At 39.6% G+C, this 22,174-nt stretch overlaps 1 protein-coding gene across 1 annotated transcript in view; it reads left to right on the top strand.

The window, feature by feature from the left end:
• The window catches only part of UNC5D (unc-5 netrin receptor D), a 683,183-nt gene that overhangs the window by 299,481 nt on the left and 361,528 nt on the right, over positions 1-22,174 (top strand). The window contains exon 5 of the mRNA XM_053719375.1: positions 15,345-15,525. Within this exon, the coding sequence (XP_053575350.1) occupies positions 15,345-15,525 (181 nt within the window). The remainder of the gene's footprint in view (positions 1-15,344; positions 15,526-22,174) is intronic.

The following is a 22,174-nucleotide window of genomic DNA, read 5'->3' as shown; positions in this document are numbered from 1 at the left end:
GGTATTGAACATTATTTGAACCAACTATTTTTGTGCCTCTCCTATTTAATTTCTGCCTGTCTGCATGGAGTGTGGTAGCCAGGTTGATCACTCCTCTGTAAAGGCCTGACATACATTATCCAATCTAAAGCAAGATTTAGGCATGTGACTTCTGAAGTATGATATAGGCATCTGGTTGATAGAAGGGCTGCAGGGACAATGGTATCTGTAGCTTACAGTGGGGTTGCAAATTCAGGAGTCTAATTTCATATTGTATGGAGGTTCTTACAGAAGTGTTTGAGAGATAGGGTCTCATCTAAAGAACATGGTAAGAAGAACCTGTACTTTCATTCCATAATGGAGCAACTGCCATGGTCTCAATCAAATTTAGTATAGAGTTCACAAAGCAGCTTGCAAACCCAAATTTTTCCTTTCATGATTCAGATAGAGGCCCCTATTTATGAAAGTCTGGCGGACCTGATCCGACAGTGTGGATCAGGTCCGCCAGACCTCGCTGAATATGGCGAGCAATACGCTCGCCTTATTCAGCATTGCACCAGCAGCTCACAAGAGCTGCTGGTGCAACGCCGCCCCCTGCAGACTCGCGGCCAATGGACAGCCAGAAGGGGGGTGTCAATCAACCCGATCGTACTCGATCGGGTTGATTTCCGGTGATGTCTGTCTGCCTGCACAGAGCAGGTGGACAGGTTATGGAGCAGCGGTCTTTGTGACCGCTGCTTCATAACTGCTGTTTCTGGTGACCCTGCAGGCTCGCCAGAAACACGGGGCATCAAGCTCAATATGTGCTCTTGCTATCTTTATTTGAAAAATAATGCATCTAAGCTTTTTTTGGTTCAGTACTCTGGACAGCACTTTTTTATTGGTGGGTGAATTTATCCACCAATCAGCAAGAACAACTCGGGTTGTTCACCAAAAATGGGCGGGCATCTAAACTTTTTTTCAAAATAAAGATACCAAGTGAATGAAGAAAATTTGATAATTGGAGTAAATTAGAAAGTTGCTTAAAATTCCATGATTTATCTGAATCACAAAAGAAAAAAAAATGGGTTCAGTGTCCCTTTAAGATTGACGCTGATGAAGCACCATTCTAAACGCATCTAGAGATGTCACTGTTTATGTATCTTTCTGTTTCTTAGTTTTACTAAGAAGCTCTTGTTTTCAGTTTTACTTAATAATAAACATGTCCAATATTAAATATTTTGTTATTAGTTTTGCAAATGAATGTGAAAGTTACCTGCAGTTTCTGGCATTCAGTTTGTTCCAACACCTGGTGTATGAGCAGAAGTGCAACTGAAAATATCTGTGAAAATACAGTATCCGAATGTTAGAAACTGTGAGTTACTTTGGTACTTGTTTGCAAAGTAAATAACAAAATTCAAACCTTCGCTGGCCAGTCACAGACCATGTGCTCCTGCACTTATCAAAGCAATCACTGCGTGAAATGATTAGGATCATTTCACTTTTACAATACTTGGGTCTGCAATATACTCCCCAGCCTCTCTGTGGGAGGAGGGACTGGAAGTAAAAGTACAATTTGCAAACGTAAATTACACTACTTGTAATCTACAATGCATTTTGAGTGATATTGAATATGAATAAGTGGCAGAAAACAGGTGTGTTTGAAACAAACAGGAGCAGAATAAAAAAAATAAAAACAGGTGTCTGGAGTTCTGAGAACATAATTAACAGGAAGAGAGAAGAACTACCTTTGTCTGGTAATTTGCTCTTTTATGTGATTGCTGTTTTTTACTGTATTGTTTTTTAAATAAAGCACAGTTTATCAGGGAACCTCTATGACAAAAAAACAACAACACTGTATTTGGTACTTGCCTTGCCAAAGGACATATTTTATACATACGGTGGCATGTAAAAGGAAATCTCTCATTAGTGTGCACATTATTTCCAGAAACTCCATGTCAGGGTTCACCTAATGGCAGGAATCTATTTTTGTCAGAGAGCTCACACCATCAGAGAGTGCACACCGGCCTGAATTCATACACATTGCTGAGACAGTCCGCAAGGAATTAAAGAGATATTTAATTCAAATATCTGACTGTCATACATATGAAAAAGCACATAAAGCATAAGGGTCAAATCCCCATGACTTCATTCTCACCTTACCCAATAAAGACACAGACACGTATTTTGGAGGTATAAGATCGTGAAGCAAGGTTGCGTTTATTAAAACAAAACCAGGCAAACTCTAAACTTATTTAACTTGCAAAGCTTAAGGCTTATATCGAAAAGGTGGCAGCATCTGAGGCTAATCTATATCCTAAAGCTAACCATAACCTAGTATCTACAGCAAGCGTAGTGAGGTCACCAGCCCGGATTGGTTGTCGCAATGCTCCTGCCGAGCATTGCCCTTCAGAGGCTGGCATCATCCACAAGGGGTTTCTAGGTCAGCAGGCCCGCGGGGGGAGAGGCGTTACAAGCTGTGACTTGCAACATCATGCCCCTCCCATTAGCTCGACCACACCCTCGCGGAAACCATAAACATTATTCGGCCGGGACCCCGCCACACCAGCTGGTGATTCCTATCTTTACTCTAACAAGTTGCTCCATGCCCGTAAAGGTCATCATTTAGACGCAAGACGCACAACAAACGTCCATGATGTGAAGCCAAAAATTACCACTTTGGACTTAAGATCAGCTAGCCTGATTAGGCATGCCCCTGCCAAAGTCCTACAACCACCCTAATGGCAGCCGTTCCCTCAGTGCCGCATGCACTTTTATAACAGGTAAGAGTCCCCACCTCACACATTGCAACAAATGTTGCAAACTCACACACTGTACAGCTTCACGTTCCAGTCAGGCAGCATAACCCTTAAGACGTTACATGCACAATTATGCCTTCCACTACCATTATTTGTGGGCAGTAACATGCCTTTAAACTATACAAACATGTTCTTTTCTAATTACAGGAACATCCACCTTATAAAGAAAAAAACCCTGTAATATAATTTTAAAATGCCCTGTTATGGACACAACAGGGTAATAAAATACTCTAATGTTCCTTTAAAAAGTAGCTGAACTTTGAGTTTCAAGTGAGTGCTGAGCTGCTTCCAATAAAAAGTAACTAACAGCGAATCTTGCAGAAACTTCAAGGTTCAGATCTCCCAACTGTCCCAAATCTTGTGGGATTATCACAGATTATCACAGGTCTGCCTGCTTTCACTCCAGTAGCACTCCCATCAGGACAAAATCCTGGGTTCTAGGGATTATCCAAATCCCACCTACAGCTTCACCCACAAAAAATAATGGCTCTCATTTCTGTGTCTTGGAAAGTCTCTGGGAAACTTTGAGGGGCATGAATGTTTATTATGGAGGTACCAAGCACTTCCTTCTCATTTGATGCAAATCAAAATGCAATGCTGTATGAGTGCTTTATTTATACTGTTTACAAGTTTAACATATAATATTTATGGAGACAGAGCAGACATGTCTGCAGAGGTAGAGGGCTTTTTGAAAACTATGAAAGATGTGAGTATACATCAAAACCCTGTTCAGTCGCTCTTTGACACTATAAGACCTATTATGCACAGTAAGGAATACAAATTTAAAATGTGTTTATTTAAATGTTTATTCCTATCACAGGTATAGATTAAAATACAAAGGTCAAAATTAATAAAACACATTCTGAGAGTATTTTTTGGTAATGTTTTATTTACTCCTTGTGATAAAGAAATGCAGGGAATTGAAGGCTTAAAAGACTTATTTATCTTTAAAGAGGTTTTCCAATCCAAACTATACTGAGGCTTTATAACCCTGAAATAGTTTGCCAAATAATCATGCAATATACATTTAATTTAAAAAAAAAGACTTATTTTTTAATTTTGAGATTGGTACCATTTGCATGCCCACAATCCAAAGAGTAAATGCAAAGTCTGATTGGTCCATTCAGATCATATACATTATTGAATGAGCGGTAAATCCATGCATGGGGAATATGCACCAATCTGAAGCTTGCAAGGTTTATATGCCTATCTTTGTTTAATATATATATTTTTTTAATTTAGCACTCAAAAAAATGCACCAGATTATTCTTTTAATATATCTCACATATTTGCTCACTGATATAGCTTGAGTAGCTTGCATCTGGTCAACTGGCTAGGATCCTTAGTGCCTGATGATCAAATCTCACCAGCACGGTGGGGATTTTTTTAAACCTTATATTATAATGTAAGAGTCTCTCCTTCACATCAAGAACCCTATATAGCAACATAAACATCTCTCAAGCAAACATTTCTATTTTAAAAAAAAATTGAGGGACCTTGCTGTAAATGATAAGACTTCTTAGATCATCTCACTTGAGCAGAGAGCTTTAGATTATCGGACCCTCATTCAACAGTGATTCTGTCTTTGCCCATAATATTCAAGGAATTTAGCACTCCTAAAAGTATGCACTAGATTGTTCTTTTAATTAATATCACAAAGGAGCTTTCTGACATAGCTGGAGTAGCTTGAGTACCAAACAAACTTTATTGCATCTAGCCAAGTGGCTAGGACACTCATTCAGCAGATGAGATAATGGTCTCCATTTACACAGCTGTGATAGCAGAGAGAGTCTGAAATGCTAGAGAAGTTGCAGATGTCTAAAGACTGCTGCTACTTAACTTCTCTGTGACACTTTAGGTGGCAGATTGCAATCATCTCAATTCTATTAAATTGGGGTGATTGACAGCCCCCTCTTGCAAGTGATTGGATGTGCACAAGCAGGGGGTGTCAAGCAGCGGCTCGGGCAATTTTAAATGTGGGCAGCATACTGCTGTCTGCTGGTTGCGAGGCTGGGCAGACGAGGTTGATGACAGTGAATCTTGTTTACCCGCCTGTTGTTAAATTTAGCCCATTGTCTTTAAATTCTGTTTACCATAGATAGAGCCTTCTAACTTTCTTTCTCTTACTCCCTCTCACACTCTAACTCTCTAACACATTGTGATAAATTCATGGATGCTAGTTGTGTTATGTGCCCCAATATGTTAGAATATTTCATTTTATGTGTGAGATATCAGTGTGGAAAAAACAATAATTAGTACTTCAACACTTAGAAAACATTTGTAAACAGGTTTTAAAGTGGGTGCAGTTTTTAGCTATTTACGTCTGTTGTTGATGGTGAAGTAGTCACAGTAAATAGAGACAAATGTGTCTTGGAAATGCCGAGGGGCCAACAGTGGATGTTCCAGGGTAATCTGGGGTGTTTTAAAGGCGTGGCCTGAATTTTTCACCTAAACTTCCATTTAGCAAATTAGCAAATTAACAAGCCTTGCCTTGAAGCATCTTTAACTGTTTTCAATGTTTATTTTGTTCATTTCTTAGTTAAGGTCTTTTTCCATTTTAACTCGTTTTGTGGGTCCTATTTAAAGGGATATGAAATCCACATATTTTCTTTGATGATTCAGATAGAACATGCAGTCTAAAACAACTTTTTTAATTTACTTCTGTTAAATAACGTGCTTCTTTCTCTTGCTTTCCTTTGTTGAAAAGAATACCTAGGTAGGCTCCACAGTAGCAAAACACTACTCGGAACTAGCTGCTGATAAATGCCTGTTGTCATTGGCTCCCCTGATGTGTTCAGCTAGCTCCCAGTAGTGCAATGCTGCTCCTTCAAAAAAGGATACCAGGAGAACAAAGTATGTATGTATTGAGATATCAAAGTTTGTGAAAATTGACTATAATGGAGCAGGCAGTTAAAAATCTTTATGAATTTCCCAATTTTCTAGTGGAGTTGTGGTGAGTTTTTTTTTATAATTTAAATATTAGTTTCACAAATGTGTTTAATATATCTAGGCCAATCGCTCTTTAACACAAAACTGAAATATAATGTATTCATAAGAGTCTAACACACTTAAAAGACTTGTTTTTTCCAACAACATTATTTTTTAATATAAATATACTAAAAACTCACATGCACACATGGCTGTTAAATACCCTGGAAGAAGACAAAAGACTGGTATGGTTATTGCAGACCTTCCTCAATCATTTTGTAACCGAGAAATTGATGAAACATGTAAAATTGATGATTCACTCTGTTAGATTTAGTAGTTATTTGTAAACTGAATTACAGTAGTGGGCAAATGTATCAAAAGGATTAATGATATTGTGTTAGTGTCAGAAATCACCAAAGAGCTCTGCTCTGCTTTAAAAATGAGCATCAAATATGTATTAAAGGTTTGCTGTGTCTTCTTGCGTCTTCTGGTATATAAAGGACACTGTTTACCTGGCCTGATGCTTGATTTCTTGTGGTATAAAATAATTTTTTTTTTACAATGTCAAGAATTGTTTTTCATAAAAATAACATTACACCTGTACTGTGTATATAATGCGCCCTATTTATGAAGCTGTTTAAGCAGCTTCAGGGCTGTTTCTGAGCAGGCACACAAAAAATATACAACTACTGCTTCTTAAAGGGACACACATTTCTTCTTTTAAGATTCAGATAATCAGGCCCATTTATCAAGCTCTGTACGGAGCTTGAAGGGCCGTGTTTCTGGCGAGTCTTCAGACTCGCCAGAAACACAACTTATGAAGCAGCGGTCTAAAGACCGCTGCTTCATAACCCTGTCCGCCTGCTCTGAGCAGGCGGACAGGAATCGCCGGAAATCAACCCGATCGAATACGATCGGGTTGATTGACAGCTCCCTGCTGGCGGCCGATTGGCCGCGAGTCAGCAGGGGGCGGCGTTGCACCAGCAGCTCTTGTGAGCTGCTGGTGCAATGTTAAATGCGGAGAGCGTATTGCTCTCCGCATTTAGCGAGGTCTTGCGGACCTGATCCGCAGTGTCGGATCAGGTCCGCAAGCCCTTTGATAAATGGGCCCCATAGCATTTGTTATGTTCTATTTGTATCCCTTGTTAAAAAGAAAACCTAGGTAGACTCAGAAGCTGCTGATTGGTGGCTGCACATTGGCTTTCAGCTTACTCTCATTAGTGCATTGTTGCTCCTTCAACAAGGGATACAAAGTGAATGAAGTAAATTAGACAATATAAGTAAATTAGTGCTCCACTTGTGATCTAGCCCTTAATATGGTTCAAATAATCAATTATGAATAAGAAACAACAAAGTCACATTATGAAAAATAAACTTTTGTATACAGGTAGCATAAAACAATGACTTTGTAAACTTAAAGATGCTCTGACAGTTGTCATGGAAACAATGTAAAAAAATAACTTAAATAATTACATTTGCTTTGACAGATATTACATGCTGTAACACAATATCATTTTAATATTGAGGCACCAATTACTGTAAAAATCCTGCTATTTTATTAAATTAAAGGGCCATAATACCCAAATGTTTAAATACTTGAAGGTGATGCAGTATAGCTGTAAAATGCTGACTAGAAAATATCTCCTGAACATCTCTATGTAAAAAAGAAAGATATTTCTCCAACATTGGTGTGTCCGGTCCACGGCGTCATCCATTACTTGTGGGATATTCTCCTCCCCCACAGGGAAAGGCAAGGAGAGCACACAGCAAGAGCTGTCCATATAGTCCCTCCCAGGCTCCGCCCCCCCAGTCATTCTCTTTGCCACTCTGAACAAGTAGCATCTCCTCGGGGATGGTGAGGAGTTTGTGGTGTTTAGTTGTAGTTTTTTATTCTTCTATCAAGAGTTTGTTATTTTAAAATAGTGCTGGTATGTACTATTTACTCTGAAACAGAAAGAGATGAAGAGTTCTGTTTAAAAGAGGTGTATGATTTTAGCAGCTGTAACTAAAATCAATTGCTGTTCCCACACAGGACTGTTGAGATGAGAGAACTTCAGTTGGGGGGAACAGTTTGCAGACTTTTCTGCTCAAGGTATGACTAGCCATTTTTCTAACAAGACTGTGTAATGCTGGAAGGCTGTCATTTTTCCCTCATGGGGATCGGTAAGCCATTTTCTTATTCAAAAATCAAACAGAATAAAGGGCTTATTATGGGCTATAAACTGGTAGACACTTTTAGGGGCTAAATTGATTGCTTTATTTAAGTATTATATGCAGTTTGAAGTTGAATTTCACACTTTTATAACATTGGGGAACGTTTTTAGCACCAGGCACTTGTTAAGACACCTTCCCAGTCAGGAAGGGCCTTTCTCTGTAGTAGGCAGAGCCTCATTTTCGCGCCATTATTGCGCAGTTACTTTTGAGTACAGTACATGCAGCTGCATGTATGAGGGTCTGGAATCCACTAAAAACGTTCCTAGAAGGCTTCATTTGGTATCTTATACCCCCCTGGGATTGGTGAAGTCGCAGCAAAGGCTGTGGCTGGGACTGTAAGGGGGTTAAAATGGTAAACGGCTCCGGTTTCAACATTTTAAGGGTTAACAGCTTGAAAATTGGGGTGCAATACTTTGAATGTATTAAGACACTGTGGTGAAAATTTGGTAAAGATTGGATAATTCCTTCATAGTTTTTCACATATTCAGTAATAAAGTGTGCCCTGTTTAACATTTAAAGAGACAGTAACGGTTTTGTTTTAAAACGGTTTTTGTGCTTTATTAACCAGTTTAAGCCTGTTTAACATGTCTGTACCTTCAGATAGATCATGTTCTGTATGTATGGTAGCCAATGTGGTTCCCCCTTCAAATATGTGTGATAATTGTGCCATAGCGTCCAAACAAAGTAAGGACAGTACTGTCACAAATTGTAAAGTTGCCCAGGATGATTCCTCAGATGAAGGAAGTAGACATAGTTCTACATCATCTCCTTCTGTGTCTATACCAGTTATGCCCGCGCAGGCGACCCCTAGTACTTCTAGCGCGCCAATGCTTGTTACTATGCAGCGATTGACGGCAGTAATGGATAACTCCATAGCTAATATTTTATCCAAAATGCCAGCATTTCAGAGAAAGTGCAATTGCTCTGTTTTAAACACTGTAGAGCAGGAGGGCGCTGATGATAATTTTTCTGTCATACCCTCACAAAAATCTGAAGTGGCAGTGAGGGAGGGTTTGTCAGATGGGGAAATTTCTGATAGGAAGAATTTCTCAGCAGGGAGAACCTAATATTGTGACATTTAAATTTAAATAAAAGCATCTCCGCGCATTACTTAAGGAGGTGCTATCTACTCTGGATGATTGTGACAATCTGGTCATCCCAGAAAAATTGTGCAAGATGGACAAGTTCCTTGAGGTCCCGGTGCACCCTGATGCTTTTCCGATACCTAAACGGGTGGCGGACATAGTGTATAAGGAGTGGGAGAAGCCAGGCATACCTTTTGTCCCTCCTCCTATATTTAAAAAATTGTTCCCTATGGTCGACCCCAGGAAGGACACATGGCAAACAGTCCCTAAGGTCGAGGGGGCGGTTTCTACTCTAGCCAAGCGCACGACCATTCCTATTGAGGACAATTGTGCTTTCAAAGATCCTATGGATAAAAAATTGGAGGGTTTGCTTAAAAAGATTTTTGTACAGCAAGGTTACCTCCTTCAACCTATTTCGTTCATTATTCCTGTCACTACAGCGGCGTGGTTCTGGTTCGAGGAACTGGAAAAGTCGCTCAGTAGGGAGACTCCGTATGAGGAAGTCATGGACAGAATCCACGCACTTAACTTAGCTAATTCCTTTATTTTAGACGCCGCTTTGCAGTTAGCGAGGTTAGCGGCGAAAAATTCAGGGTTTGCAATTGTGGCGCGCAGAGCGCTCTGGCTAAAGTCTTGGTCGGCGGATGTATCTTCCAAGACAAAATTGCTTAATATCCTTTTCAAAGGTAAGACCCTTTTTGGGCCAGAATTGAAAGAGATTATTTCAGACATCACTGGGTGAAAGGGCCATGCCCTCCCACAAGATAGACCTTTCAAGGCTAAGAATTTCAGGAACGGACCGGCTTCCAACTCTGCAGCCTCTAGACAAGAGGGTAACACTTCCCAGACCAAACCAGCTTGGAAACCAATGCAAGGCTGGAACAAGGGTAAACAGGCCAAGAAGCCTGCTGCTGCTACCAAAACAGCATGAAGGGGTAGCCCCCGATCCAGGACCGGATCTAGTAGGGGGCAGACTCTCTCTCTTTGCTCAGGCTTGGGCAAGAGATGTTCAGGATCTCTGGGCACTAGAAATAGTCTCTCAGGGTTATCTTCTAGAATTCAAGGAACTACCCCCAAGGGGAAGGTTCCACATGTCTCACTTATCTTCAAACCAAATAAAGAGACTGGCATTCTTACATTGTGTAGAAGACCTGTTAAAGATGGGAGTGATACACCCAGTTCCAACTGTGGAACAAGGTCAGGGGTTTTTACTCAAATCTGTTTGTAGTTCCCAAAAAAGAGGGAACTTTCAGACCAATTCTGGATTAAAAATTCTAAACAAATTTCTCAGAGTTCCATCGTTCAAAATGGAAACCATTTGAACAATTTTACCTACAATCCAGGAGGGTCAATATATGACTACCGTGGATTTAAAGGATGCGTACCTACATATTCCTATCCACAAAGATCATCATCAGTTCCTAAGGTTCGCCTTTCTGGACAAACATTACCAGTTCGTGGCTCTTCCGTTCAGTTTAGCCACTGCTCCCAGAATTTTCACAAAGGTGCTAGGGTCCCTTCTGGCGGTTCTAAGACTGAGGGGCATTGCAGTGGCACCTTATCTAGACGACATTCTAAATCAAGCGTCGTCTCTTTCCAAGGCAAAGACTCATACAGACATTGTTCTAGCCTTTCTCAGATCTCACGGGTGGAAGGTGAACGTAGAAACAAGAGTTCCCTTTTTGGGAACAATAATAGATTCTTTAGAAATGAAGATCTTCCTGACAGAAGTCAAAAAGTCAAAGCTTCTAAATTCTTGTCAAGTACTTCACTCTATTCTGCAGCCTTCCATAGCTCAGTGCATGGAAGTAGTAGGATTGATGGTTACAGCAATGGACATAGTTCCTATTGCTCAAATTCATCTAAGACCATTACATCTGTGCATGCTCAATCAGTGAAATGGGGACTATGCAGACTTGTCTCCACAGATTCAAGTAGACCAGGTGACCAGAGACTCACTCCGTTGGTGGTTGAATCAGGATCACCTGTCTCAGGGAATGAGTTTCCGCAGACCAGAGTGGGTCATTGTCACGACCGACGCCAGTCTATTAAGCTGGGGTGCGGTCTGGGATTCCCTGAAAGCTCAGGGTCTATGGTCTCGGGAAGAGTCTCTTCTTCCGATAAACTTCCTGGAACTGAGAGCGATATTCAATGCTCTCCGGGCTTGGCCTCAATTAGTGAAGGCCGGATTCATAAGATTCCAGTCAGACAACATCGCGACTGTAGCTTACATCAACCATCAGGGAGGAACAAGGAGTTCCTTGGCGATGAGAGAGGTATCCAAGATCATCAAATGGGCGGAGGATCACTCCTGCCATCTATCTGCAATTCACATCCCAGGAGTAGACAACTGGGAAGCGGATTATCTGAGTCATCAGACTTTCCATCCGGGGGAGTGGGAACTCCACCCGGAGGTCTTTGCCCAGTTGACTCAATTATGGGGCATTCCAGACATGGATCTGATGGCGTCTCGTCAGAACTTCAAGGTTCCTTGCTACAGGTCCAGATCCAGGGATCCCAAGGCGACTCTAGTGGATGCATTAGTGGCACCTTGGTCATTCAACCTAGCTTATGTGTTTCCACCATTCCCTCTCCTTCCCAGGCTCGTAGCCAGGATCAAACAGGAGAAGGCCTCGGTGATTCTGATAGCTCCTGCGTGGCCATGCAGGACTTGGTATGCAGACCTGGTGAATATGTCATCGGCTCCACCATGGAAGCTACCTTTGAGACAGGATTTTCTAGTACAAGGTCCATTCGAACATCCAAATCTAGTTTCTCTGCAGCTGACTGCTTGGAAATTGAATGCTTGATTTTATCCAAGCGTGGGTTTTCAAATTCAGTGATAGATACTCTAGTTCAAGCCAGAAAACCTGTGACTAGAAAGATTTACCATAAAATATGGAAAAAATATATCTGTTGGTGTGAATCCAAGGGATTCTCCTGGAGTAAGATTAAAATTCCTAAGATTCTCTCCTTTCTCCAAGAGGGTTTGGATAAAAGGTTGTCAGCGAGTTCTCTAAAAGGACAGATTTCTGCTTTATCTGTGTTGTTACACAAATGACTGGCAGCTGTGCCAGATGTACAAGCTTTTGTACAGGCTTTGGTCAGAATCAAGCCTGTTTACAGACCTTTGACTCCTCCCTGGAGTCTAAATTTAGTTCTTTCAGTTCTTCAAGGGGTTCCGTTTGAACCCTTACATTCCATAGATATCAAGTTACTATCTTGGAAAGTTCTGTTTTTGGTTGCTATTTCTTCTGCTAGAAGAGTTTCTGAACTATCTGCTTTGCAGTGTGATCCACCCTATCTGGTGTTCCATTCAGATAAGGTTGTTTTGCGTACCAAGCCTGGTTTTCTTCCAAAAGTTGTTTCCAACAAGAATATTAACCAGGAAATAGTTGTTCCTTCTTTGTGTCCGATTACCAGTTTCAAAGAAGGAACGTTTGTTACACAATTTAGATGTAGTCCGTGCTTTAAAGTTCTATTTGGAAGCAACAAAGGATTTCAGACAAACTTCTTCTTTGTTTGTCGTTTATTCTGGTAAGAGGAGAGGACAAAAAGCTACTGCTACCTCTCTTTCTTTCTGGCTGAAAAGCATTATCCGATTGGCTTATGAGACTGCCGGACGGCAGCCTCCTGAACGAATCACAACTCACTCTACTAGGGCTGTGGCTTCCACATGGGCCTTCAAGAACGAGGCTTCTGTTGATCAGTTATGTAAGGCAGCGACTTGGTCTTCTCTGCACACTTTTGCCAAAATTCTACAAATTTGATACTTTTGCTTCTTCGGAGGCTATTTTTGGGAGAAAGGTTTTGCAAGCCGTGGTGCCTTCTGTTTAGGTAACCTGATTTGCTCCCTCCCTTCATCCATGTCCTAAAGCTTTGGTATTGGTTCCCACAAGTAATGGATGACGCCGTGGACCGGACACACAATGTTGGAGAAAACAGAATTTATGCTTACCTGATAAATTACTTTCTCCAACGGTGTGTCCGGTCCACGGGCCGCCCTGGTTTTTTAATCAGGTTTGAAAAATTTCTTTCTCTATACACTACAGTCACCACGGCACCCTATAGTTTCTCCTTTTTTCTCCTAACCGTTGGTCGAATGACTGGGGGGGCGGAGCCTGGGAGGGACTATATGGACAGCTCTTGCTGTGTGCTCTCCTTGCCTTTCCCTGTGGGGGAGGAGAATATCCCACAAGTAATGGATGACGCCGTGGACCGGACACACCGTTGGAGAAAGTAATTTATCAGGTAAGCATAAATTCTGTTTTTACCTCAAAAGTTCCTCAGTAGCCACATCCCATTGTAAAGTATTTCTAAGCAGCATTTTAGTGTGTCTGTCCTGGGACATCTTAGGGGATGAGCCTCATGAACTCTCATATTATTTCACCAATCAGGTAAAGGAAGCTTACTATGAAATCTCATGAGAGTTAAGTCAAATCTCATGAGATCACAGTAAGAGTTCATGAGCTCAGCACTGCTGATGCTGATTGGCTGCTGTTCATTTCTTCATTTTTTTTTTAATTTTTACCTGCAGCTGGGAGCAGGTGAAGTATAACTTTTTACACAGAACTTACTCTGCTGAGCTGAGGAAATTGTGAGATAAAATATCTTCCTTTTTTACATAGAGATGCTCAGGTGATATTTTCCTGTCAGCTTTTTACAGTTATACTGCATCAGTTTCAAGTGATTTAGCATTTGAGTATTATGTCCCTTTAAGATACACCCCCATTAAAGGGATATGAAACCCAACTTTTTTTTTTATTATTTCATGATTCAGATAGAGCATGCAATTTTAAGCAACTTTCTAATTTACTCCTATTATCCATTTTTCTTAGTTCTCTTGGTATCTTTATTTGAAAAAGCATGAAAAAAGATACCAAGAGAACAAAGAATAATTGATTAAAAAATGTGGGTTTTATATCCCTTTAACTGATACAGCTTTTTTTCAGTTTACTTTAGTTTTTGTATACATGCAGAACTATGGGCATATTTCTGGTGAGCCTTAGTTATGAAGCAGCGGTCTAAAGAGCAGTCCTGCTCTGAGGCGGCGGCCAGAAATCAACGCGATCGAATACTATCGGGTTGATTGACACCCCCAAATATTCATATTTCATGTCAGGTTAGCACACTTAAGAAAATGCAATCGGTTTTGAGCAAGAGCAAAAATGTTTTACTTTCAACTTGTAATACACATGGTACTCGAGGCATGCAAAAAGCTGCAGTTGAGCGCAGTTAGCGTGCAAACGATACTGATAAATAGCGCTCCACTCGTAATCTAGTCCAAAATTTTCTATGCTTGGACTGTAACCTAAATAGCAATCACCCAATTCAAAACTGCTACACCAAAGTATATATTTGGAGACTTTAGACAGACTCCTGAGGCATGCAGAAATAGTGTGGGCATGCGGACAGGAGCGAAAGAGACGCGCTAACAGTCCAGGACATAGCCGGTGTCCTGGGTATGGCTCTGGTCTTTAAGGCTGAAATTACCAGTGCCCTATAGTATATGGCACTGGTCATTGGGGTTAATAGCTTTAGTGTAATGTAAGCCATAGCTCATGCTACCAGTAGATACTTTTTGAAAGTACTTTAACTAGAACTAGATATAAATAATGTTTACATTGTGTTTTTAGTTTTTTTTTTACAGTTGATTTAAAAAACAAAAAGGAAGTAGTAACAGTAACTTTGAATGTTAATTCTCCTAGACTTAAACAATAAGAATGATCATTTAAAGAGGCATGAAACTGAAGATTGTTATTTCACCGTTCAGATTGAGAATACAATTTTAAACAACATTCCAATTTACTTCTATTACCTAATTTATTCATTCTCTTGATATCCTTTGTTGAAGAAACTGCAATGCAACAGGGTGAGCCAATAACATGAGGTTTATATGTGTAACCACCAATCAGCAGCAACCAAGCCTACCTAGCTCTGCTTTTCAACAAAGGATACCAAGAAAATTAGACAGGTTAGATAATAGAGATACACTAAAAAGTTGTTTAAATTTGCATGCTCTTTGAATTATGGAAGAAAGAAATTGGCTTCATGTTCCTTTAATTATTAATTTCAGAATTTTAAATAGAATATAATCTTGAAATAGCTATATTAGTTCCATAGAACTAATATAAAAGCAAATATTAGGAGGGACATTTGTTTTAATTTTCAAATCTACTTTTCAAACATTTACCCATTCCTGCTTACAAATTAGTATTGCGGTCTACTGCATAAACGTTTACAAAGGCTGAGTAATCACTGCTAAATCAGTTTTATACATTTCAGAATTATTTTAATCTGTGATATGACTTAAGTTGTTTTTGGTTTTTTTTCTGAACAGGTAGAGTGGCTGAAGAATGAGGAGCCTATTGATTCTGCACTGGACGATAATATTGACACAAGGGCAGATCATAACCTTATAATACGTCAGGCTCGTCTGTCTGACTCTGGAAATTATACGTGCATGGCATCTAACATTGTTGCCAAGAGGAGGAGTGCATCTGCCACAGTAGTGGTTTATGGTAAATAACAATCTCTTTTCACAATAGGGAAAAATAAAGCCATACTTATAAACATGCTGTTGTCTGACATAGGAGCAGGTGTTTAGAAAATGACCTGAATGGATTTGCAACTGGTGGGCATATGTGTAGGATCTATAAAATCATATATTAATAATGATGGCTGCTGTCCATATGCATTGAGAAAACGCTGCTGCTAACTTCTTTCAGCCATTGGAATGCTTTGTGCATGAGTGAAATACTGGGTAGTCATCTTTGATAAATAAAGAACCTTGAGAATGCTATAAATTCTTGGTTTGTTGGATAAGAAATTATCAGCTGCAATATAAAGCAGCCACTACTATTATATAAATAATAATAAAAAAAAAAAAAAACTGTGCTTGATTCCTGCAACTATACAATTATACTGATTGCAGAAATCTTGAGGATATGCTATAATTAATTCATCCACAGAAGTGCAAAGATTAAAAACATATGGAATACAGTAGTCATTTTACAAATGACTAACCTGTCTGTTGTTTTATAATACTGCCTGTGGCATTTGAAGACCTCATTGCATTGTAACAATAACAAATATGACGGGGTTATGTCTTCCTATTGTTTCCCTTAAACAGGCTTAAAGGGATAGTAAACCCAAATATTTTCTTTCATGGTTCAGATAGAGCATGACATTTTAAGCATCTTTCTAATTTACTCCTATTATCAATTTGTCTTTGTTCTCTTGGTATCTTTATTTAAAAAAAGCAGGAATGAAAGCTTTGGAAACTGCCTATTTTTGGTTCAGTAGCCTGGATAGGGCTTGCTGATTGGTGGCTACATTTAGCTATCCAATCAGCAAGTGCAACCCAGGTTCTGAACCTAAAATGGGCTGTCTCCAAAGCCTTTATTCCTGCTTTTTCAAATAAAGATATCAGGAGAACAAAGAAAATTTGATAATAAGAGTAAATTAGAAAGTTGCTTAATATTGCATGCTCTATCCGAATCAATATTGGATTGACCAATATTGTACAAACATCTTCTTTTCAGAATCTATATGTCAGAACAATGCAAATTTTGGTACGGCTACATCTTCTATCATGGTCTATCAATATCAAAATCAATATGGTTGCCACAAGCCAATCACATTTAAAATATTAATATTATTATCGCCATTTTTTCAAATGTCTATAATAACCACACCTTTACTCAAAAACTAATGACCCTTGATAGAGACCCAATACACACTATATACAGCACAAATGACCCAGTAATGAGTGCAGGTTGTAAAAGGGCTACTGCAAGTAATAGCTAAGTACAAGGAAACAATCGCACCACTTGTAATTTCCAAACGGCTAGATTTAGAGTTTTGTCGGTAACGTCCCGCGTAGCTAACGCATGCTTTTTTTTCCCCGCACCTTTTAAATACCGCTGGTATTTAGAGTTCACAGAATGGCTGCGTTTTAAGTGTGTTAGGCTCCAAAAAGGGAGCGTAGAGCATAATTTACTGCCACTGCAACTCTCGATACCATCGGTGCTTACGGACGCGACCAGCTTCAAAAACGTGCTTGTGCATGATTCCCCCATAGGAAACAATGGGGCAGTTTGAGCTGAAAAAAAAAACTAACACCTGCAAAAGAGCAGCGTTCAGCTCCTAACGCAGCCCCATTGTTTCCTATGGGGAAACAGTTTCTAAGTCTGCACCTAACACCCTAACATAATCTGAACAGCCAATAGCTTTTTTGTAACTTAGTTCTTTTTTATTTTTTGTACTTTAGTTAGTTTATTTCATTGTATTTATTTGTAGGTATTTCATGTAATTAATTTATTAATAGTGTAGTGTTAGATTTAATTGTAGGTATTTTATTTAATTAATTTATAGATAGTGTAGTGTTAGGTTTAATTGTAACTTAGGTTAGGATTTATTTTACAGGTAATTTTGTAATTATTTTAACTAGGTAACTATTAAATAGTTATTAACTATTTAATAGCTATTGTACCTGGTTAAAATAATTACAAAGTTGCCTGTAAAATAAATATTAATCCTAAAATAGCTACAATATAATTATAATTTTATATTGTAGCTATATTAGGGTTTATTTTACAGGTAAGTATTTAGCTTTAAATAGGAATAATTTATTTAATAAGAGTTAATTTATTTCGTTAGATTTAAATTATATTTAAGTTAGGGGGGTGTTAGTGTTAGGGTTAGACTTAGCTTTAGGGGTTAATACATTTATTATAGTAGCGGTGTGGTCCGGTCGGAAGATAAGGGGTTAATAATTGTAGGTAGGTGGAGGCGACGTTGGTGGCGGCAGATTAGGGGTTAATAAATATAATATAGGGGTCGGCTGTGTTAGGGGCAGCAGATTAGGGGTACATAGGTATAATGTAGGTTGTGGCGGTGTACGGAGCGGCAGATTAGGGGTTAAAAAAATATGCAGGTGTCAGCGGTAGCGGGGGCGGCAGATTAGGGGTTAATAAATATTATGTAGGTGTCGGCGGTATTAGGGGCAGCAGATTAGGGGTACATAGGGATAACGTAGGTGGCGGCGGTGTGCGGTCGGCAGATTAGGGGTTAAAATTTTTTAATAGAGTGGCGGCGATGTGGGGGGGCCTCGGTTTAGGGGTACATAGGTAGTTTATGGGTGTTAGTGTACTTTAGAGAACAGTAGTTAAGAGCTTTATGACCCGGCGTTAGCCCATAAAGCTCTTAACTCCTGGCTTTTCTCTGCGGCTGGAGTTTTGTCGTTAGATTTCTAACGCTCACTTCAGCCACGACTCTAAATACTGGCGTTAGAAAGATCCCATTGAAAAGATAGGATACGCAATTGGCGTAGGGGGATCTGCGGTATGGAAAAGTCGCAGCTGTAAAGTGAGCGTTAGACCCTTTCCTGACTGACTCTAAATACCAGCGGTAGCCCAAAACCAGCGTTAGGAGCCTCTAACGCTGGTTTTGACGGCTAACGCCAAACTCTAAATCTAGCCGAAAGTCTTTATTCCATGCTAAAAATGGGAGCAAACAGCAGGTAAAAGGAACAATGTTTCGCGCTATACACCCTTAATCATGTTCATGCATTATGTGTTCAAACATGCCTATTTAAATACCTGTAAGCAAAAAAAGCCACCTCTTCAATTAACTCTTAAATTACACATTAGTGTTTAACCTTATACATACTATCATCTAGTATGCACATACACCTAAAATTGTGAACAGTACAATTAAAATACATCAACACAGAGGCAGAGGCAAACCTATCTTTAACAAAGATTATTTAAAGACAATAACTAGACCAATGATTCTAACTCTTGTCAATTCTAAAACCTTTTTATGTTCCTTCTGAATCTCAATGCCTATATAAATATACTCAAATACAGTTCTCTATTCATACATTTTGGGATTAAAGAGCCCAATTTGTCAATCCAAAAAGCTTCACATTTTTTGAGAAGTAACTTCCTATTACCACCCCGTCTAGGAATGGGTATATAATCTATAACTTGGAACCTCAACTGCCTCAACCTCAACAATGATAGAGACCAATACTGTGTAGAATCTTTTGCAACACAATTGTCATAGGTCACATGTTCTGACAGCCATTTTTTTTGGCAACCATATTATGCCCTATAAACATTTGCTTCTCCGGAAATGCTTAAGCTACAGATGTACAAACTACTGTGTAAGGTTATGCTGTGATCTAGACTCAGATTTGAGCAAGTCAATTGACCTCATGGTTAGGCAACCATATTGGATTGTGCAAAATTCTACAATTCTTATTATTATTCTGATGCTTTATTCAAATGCCTATAAAAAACACAGCTTTGATCAAAAACTCATGCAACTTGGCACAATTGTAGAGATCTATGCTGTGAATAATCTTTTGCAACATAAAGGTCATAGGCCACATGATCTGACAGCCCTCTTTGTTTTGGCAAGCATATACTTTGCAATATTCAAACATCTGTATCTCCGGAACCTGGACATCTACAGATATAAAAATTGCTTTTTAATGTTATGCTATGATCTAGGATCATTACAAGACGTTGACCCCATGGTGCAACAGCCATATTGGATTGCACAATATTCTACAGGGAGTGCAGAATTATTAGGCAAATGAGTATTTTGACCACATCATCCTCTTTATGCATGTTGTCTTACTCCAAGCTGTATAGGCTTGAAAGCCTCCTACCAATTAAGCATATTAGGTGATGTGCATCTCTGTAATGAGAAGGGGTGTGGTCTAATGACATCAACACCCTATATCAGGTGTGCATAATTATTAGGTAACTTCCTTTCCTTTGGCAAAATGGGTCAAAAGAAGGACTTGACAGGCTCAGAAAAGTAAAAAATAGTGAGATATCTTGCAGAGGGATGCAGCACTCTTAAAATTGCAAAGCTTCTGAAGCGTGATCATCGAACAATCAAGCGTTTCATTCAAAATAGTCAAATGGGTCGCAAGAAGTGTGTGGAAAAACCAAGGCGCAAAATAACTGCCCATGAACATGCCACTTGCCACCAGTTTGGCCATATTTCAGAGTTGTAACATCACTGGAGTGCCCAAAAGCACAAGGTGTGCAATACTCAGAGACATGGCCAAGGTAAGAAAGGCTGAAAGACGACCACCACTGAACAAGACACACAAGCTGAAACGTCAAGACTGGGCCAAGAAATATCTCAAGACTGATTTTTCTAAGGTTTTATGGACTGATGAAATGAGAGTGAGTCTTGATGGGCCAGATGGATGGGCCCGTGGCTGGATTGGTAAAGGGCAGAGAGCTCCAGTCCGACTCAGACGCCAGCAAGGTGGAGGTGGAGTACTGGTTTGGGCTGGTATCATCAAAGATGAGCTTGTGGGGCCTTTTCGGGTTGAGGATGGAGTCAAGCTCAACTCCCAGTCCTACTGCCAGTTTCTGGAAGACACCTTCTTCAAGCAGTGGTACAGGAAGAAGTCTGCATCCTTCAAGAAAAAAATGATTTTCATGCAGGACAATGCTCCATCACACGCGTCCAAGTACTCCACAGCGTGGCTGGCAAGAAAGGGTATAAAAGAAGAAAATCTAATGACATGGTCTTGTTCACCTGATCTGAACCCCATTGAGAACCTGTGGTCCATCATCAAATGTGAGATTTACAAGGAGGGAAAACAGTACACCTCTCTGAACAGTATCTGGGAGGCTATGGTTGCTGCTGCACGCAATGTTGATGGTGAACAGATCAAAACACTGACAGAATCCATGGATGGCAGGCTTTTGAGTGTCCTTGCAAAGAAAGGTGGCTATATTGGTCACTGATTTGTTTTTGTTTTGTTTTTGAATGTCAGAAATGTATATTTGTGAATGTTGAGATGTTATATTGGTTTCACTGATAAAAATAAATAATTGAAATGGGTATATATTTGTTTTTTGTTAAGTTGCCTAATAATTATGCACAGTAATAGTCACCTGCACACACAGATATCCCCCTAAAATAGCTATAACTAAAAACAAACTAAAAACTACTTCCAAAACTATTCAGCTTTGATATTAATGAGTTTTTGGGTTCATTGAGAACATGGTTGTTGTTCAATAATAAAAATAATCCTCAAAAATACAACTTGCCTAATAATTCTGCACTCCCTGTAAAAACATTGTTTTGTCTGAAATGGTTTGTCAGAACAATACAATATGTGGCCCACATGTCAATGTCTACATCCTCTACTACTGTTAGTCAAAGCAAGTCAAAACCAAAATCAAAATGGCTGCTGCAAGCCAATCACATTTAACATTGCAGCAAATTGCATAAATGTGAATTTATATCACCATTGAACTACAGGTGAAACTCGAAAAATTAGAATATCGTGCAAAAGTTCATTAATTTTACTAATGCAACTTAAAAGGTGAAACTAATATATGAGATAGACTCATTACATGCAAAGCAAGATAGTTCAAGCCATGATTTGTCATAATTGTGATGATTATGGCTTACAGCTCATGAAAACCCCAAATCTACAATCTCAGAAAATTAGCATATTGTGAAAAGATGCAATATTCTATGCTCAAAGTGTCCCACTCTAATCAGCTAATTAAGCCATAACACCTGAAAAGGGTTCTTGAACCTTTAAATGGTCTCTCAGTCTGGTTCAGTAGGAATCACAGTTATGGGAAAGACTGCTGACTTGACAGTTGTGCAGAAAACCATAACTGACACCCTCTATAAGGAGGGAAAGCCTCAAAAAGTAATTGCAAAAGAAGTTGGATGTTCCCAAAGTGCTGTATCAAAGCACATTAATAGAAAGTTATGTGGAAGGGAAAAGTGTGGAAGAAAAAGGTGCACAAGCAGCAGGGATGACCGCACCCTGGAGAGGATTGTCAGGAAAAGGCCATTCAAAAGTGTTGGGGACTTTTACAAGGAGTGGACTGAGGCTGGAGTCAGTGCATCAAGAGCCACCATACACAGACGGATCCTGGACATGGGCTTCAAATGTCGTATTCCTCTTGTCAAGCCACTCCTGAACAACAAATAATGTTAGAAGTGTCTTACCTGGGCTAAAGAAAAACAGACCTGGTCTGTTGCTCAGTGGTCCAAAGTCCTCTTTTCTGATGAGAGCAAATTTTGCTTCTAATTTGGAAACCAAGGACCCAGAGTATAGAGGAAGAATGGAGAGGCACACACTGCAAGATGCTTGAAGTCCAGTGTGAA

This window comes from Bombina bombina, chromosome 6 (assembly GCF_027579735.1).
Source record: "Bombina bombina isolate aBomBom1 chromosome 6, aBomBom1.pri, whole genome shotgun sequence".
Lineage (NCBI taxonomy): Eukaryota > Metazoa > Chordata > Amphibia > Anura > Bombinatoridae > Bombina > Bombina bombina.
Note: the sequence above shows the minus strand (reverse complement) of the source record. Positions and strands in the feature narration are given on the sequence as shown.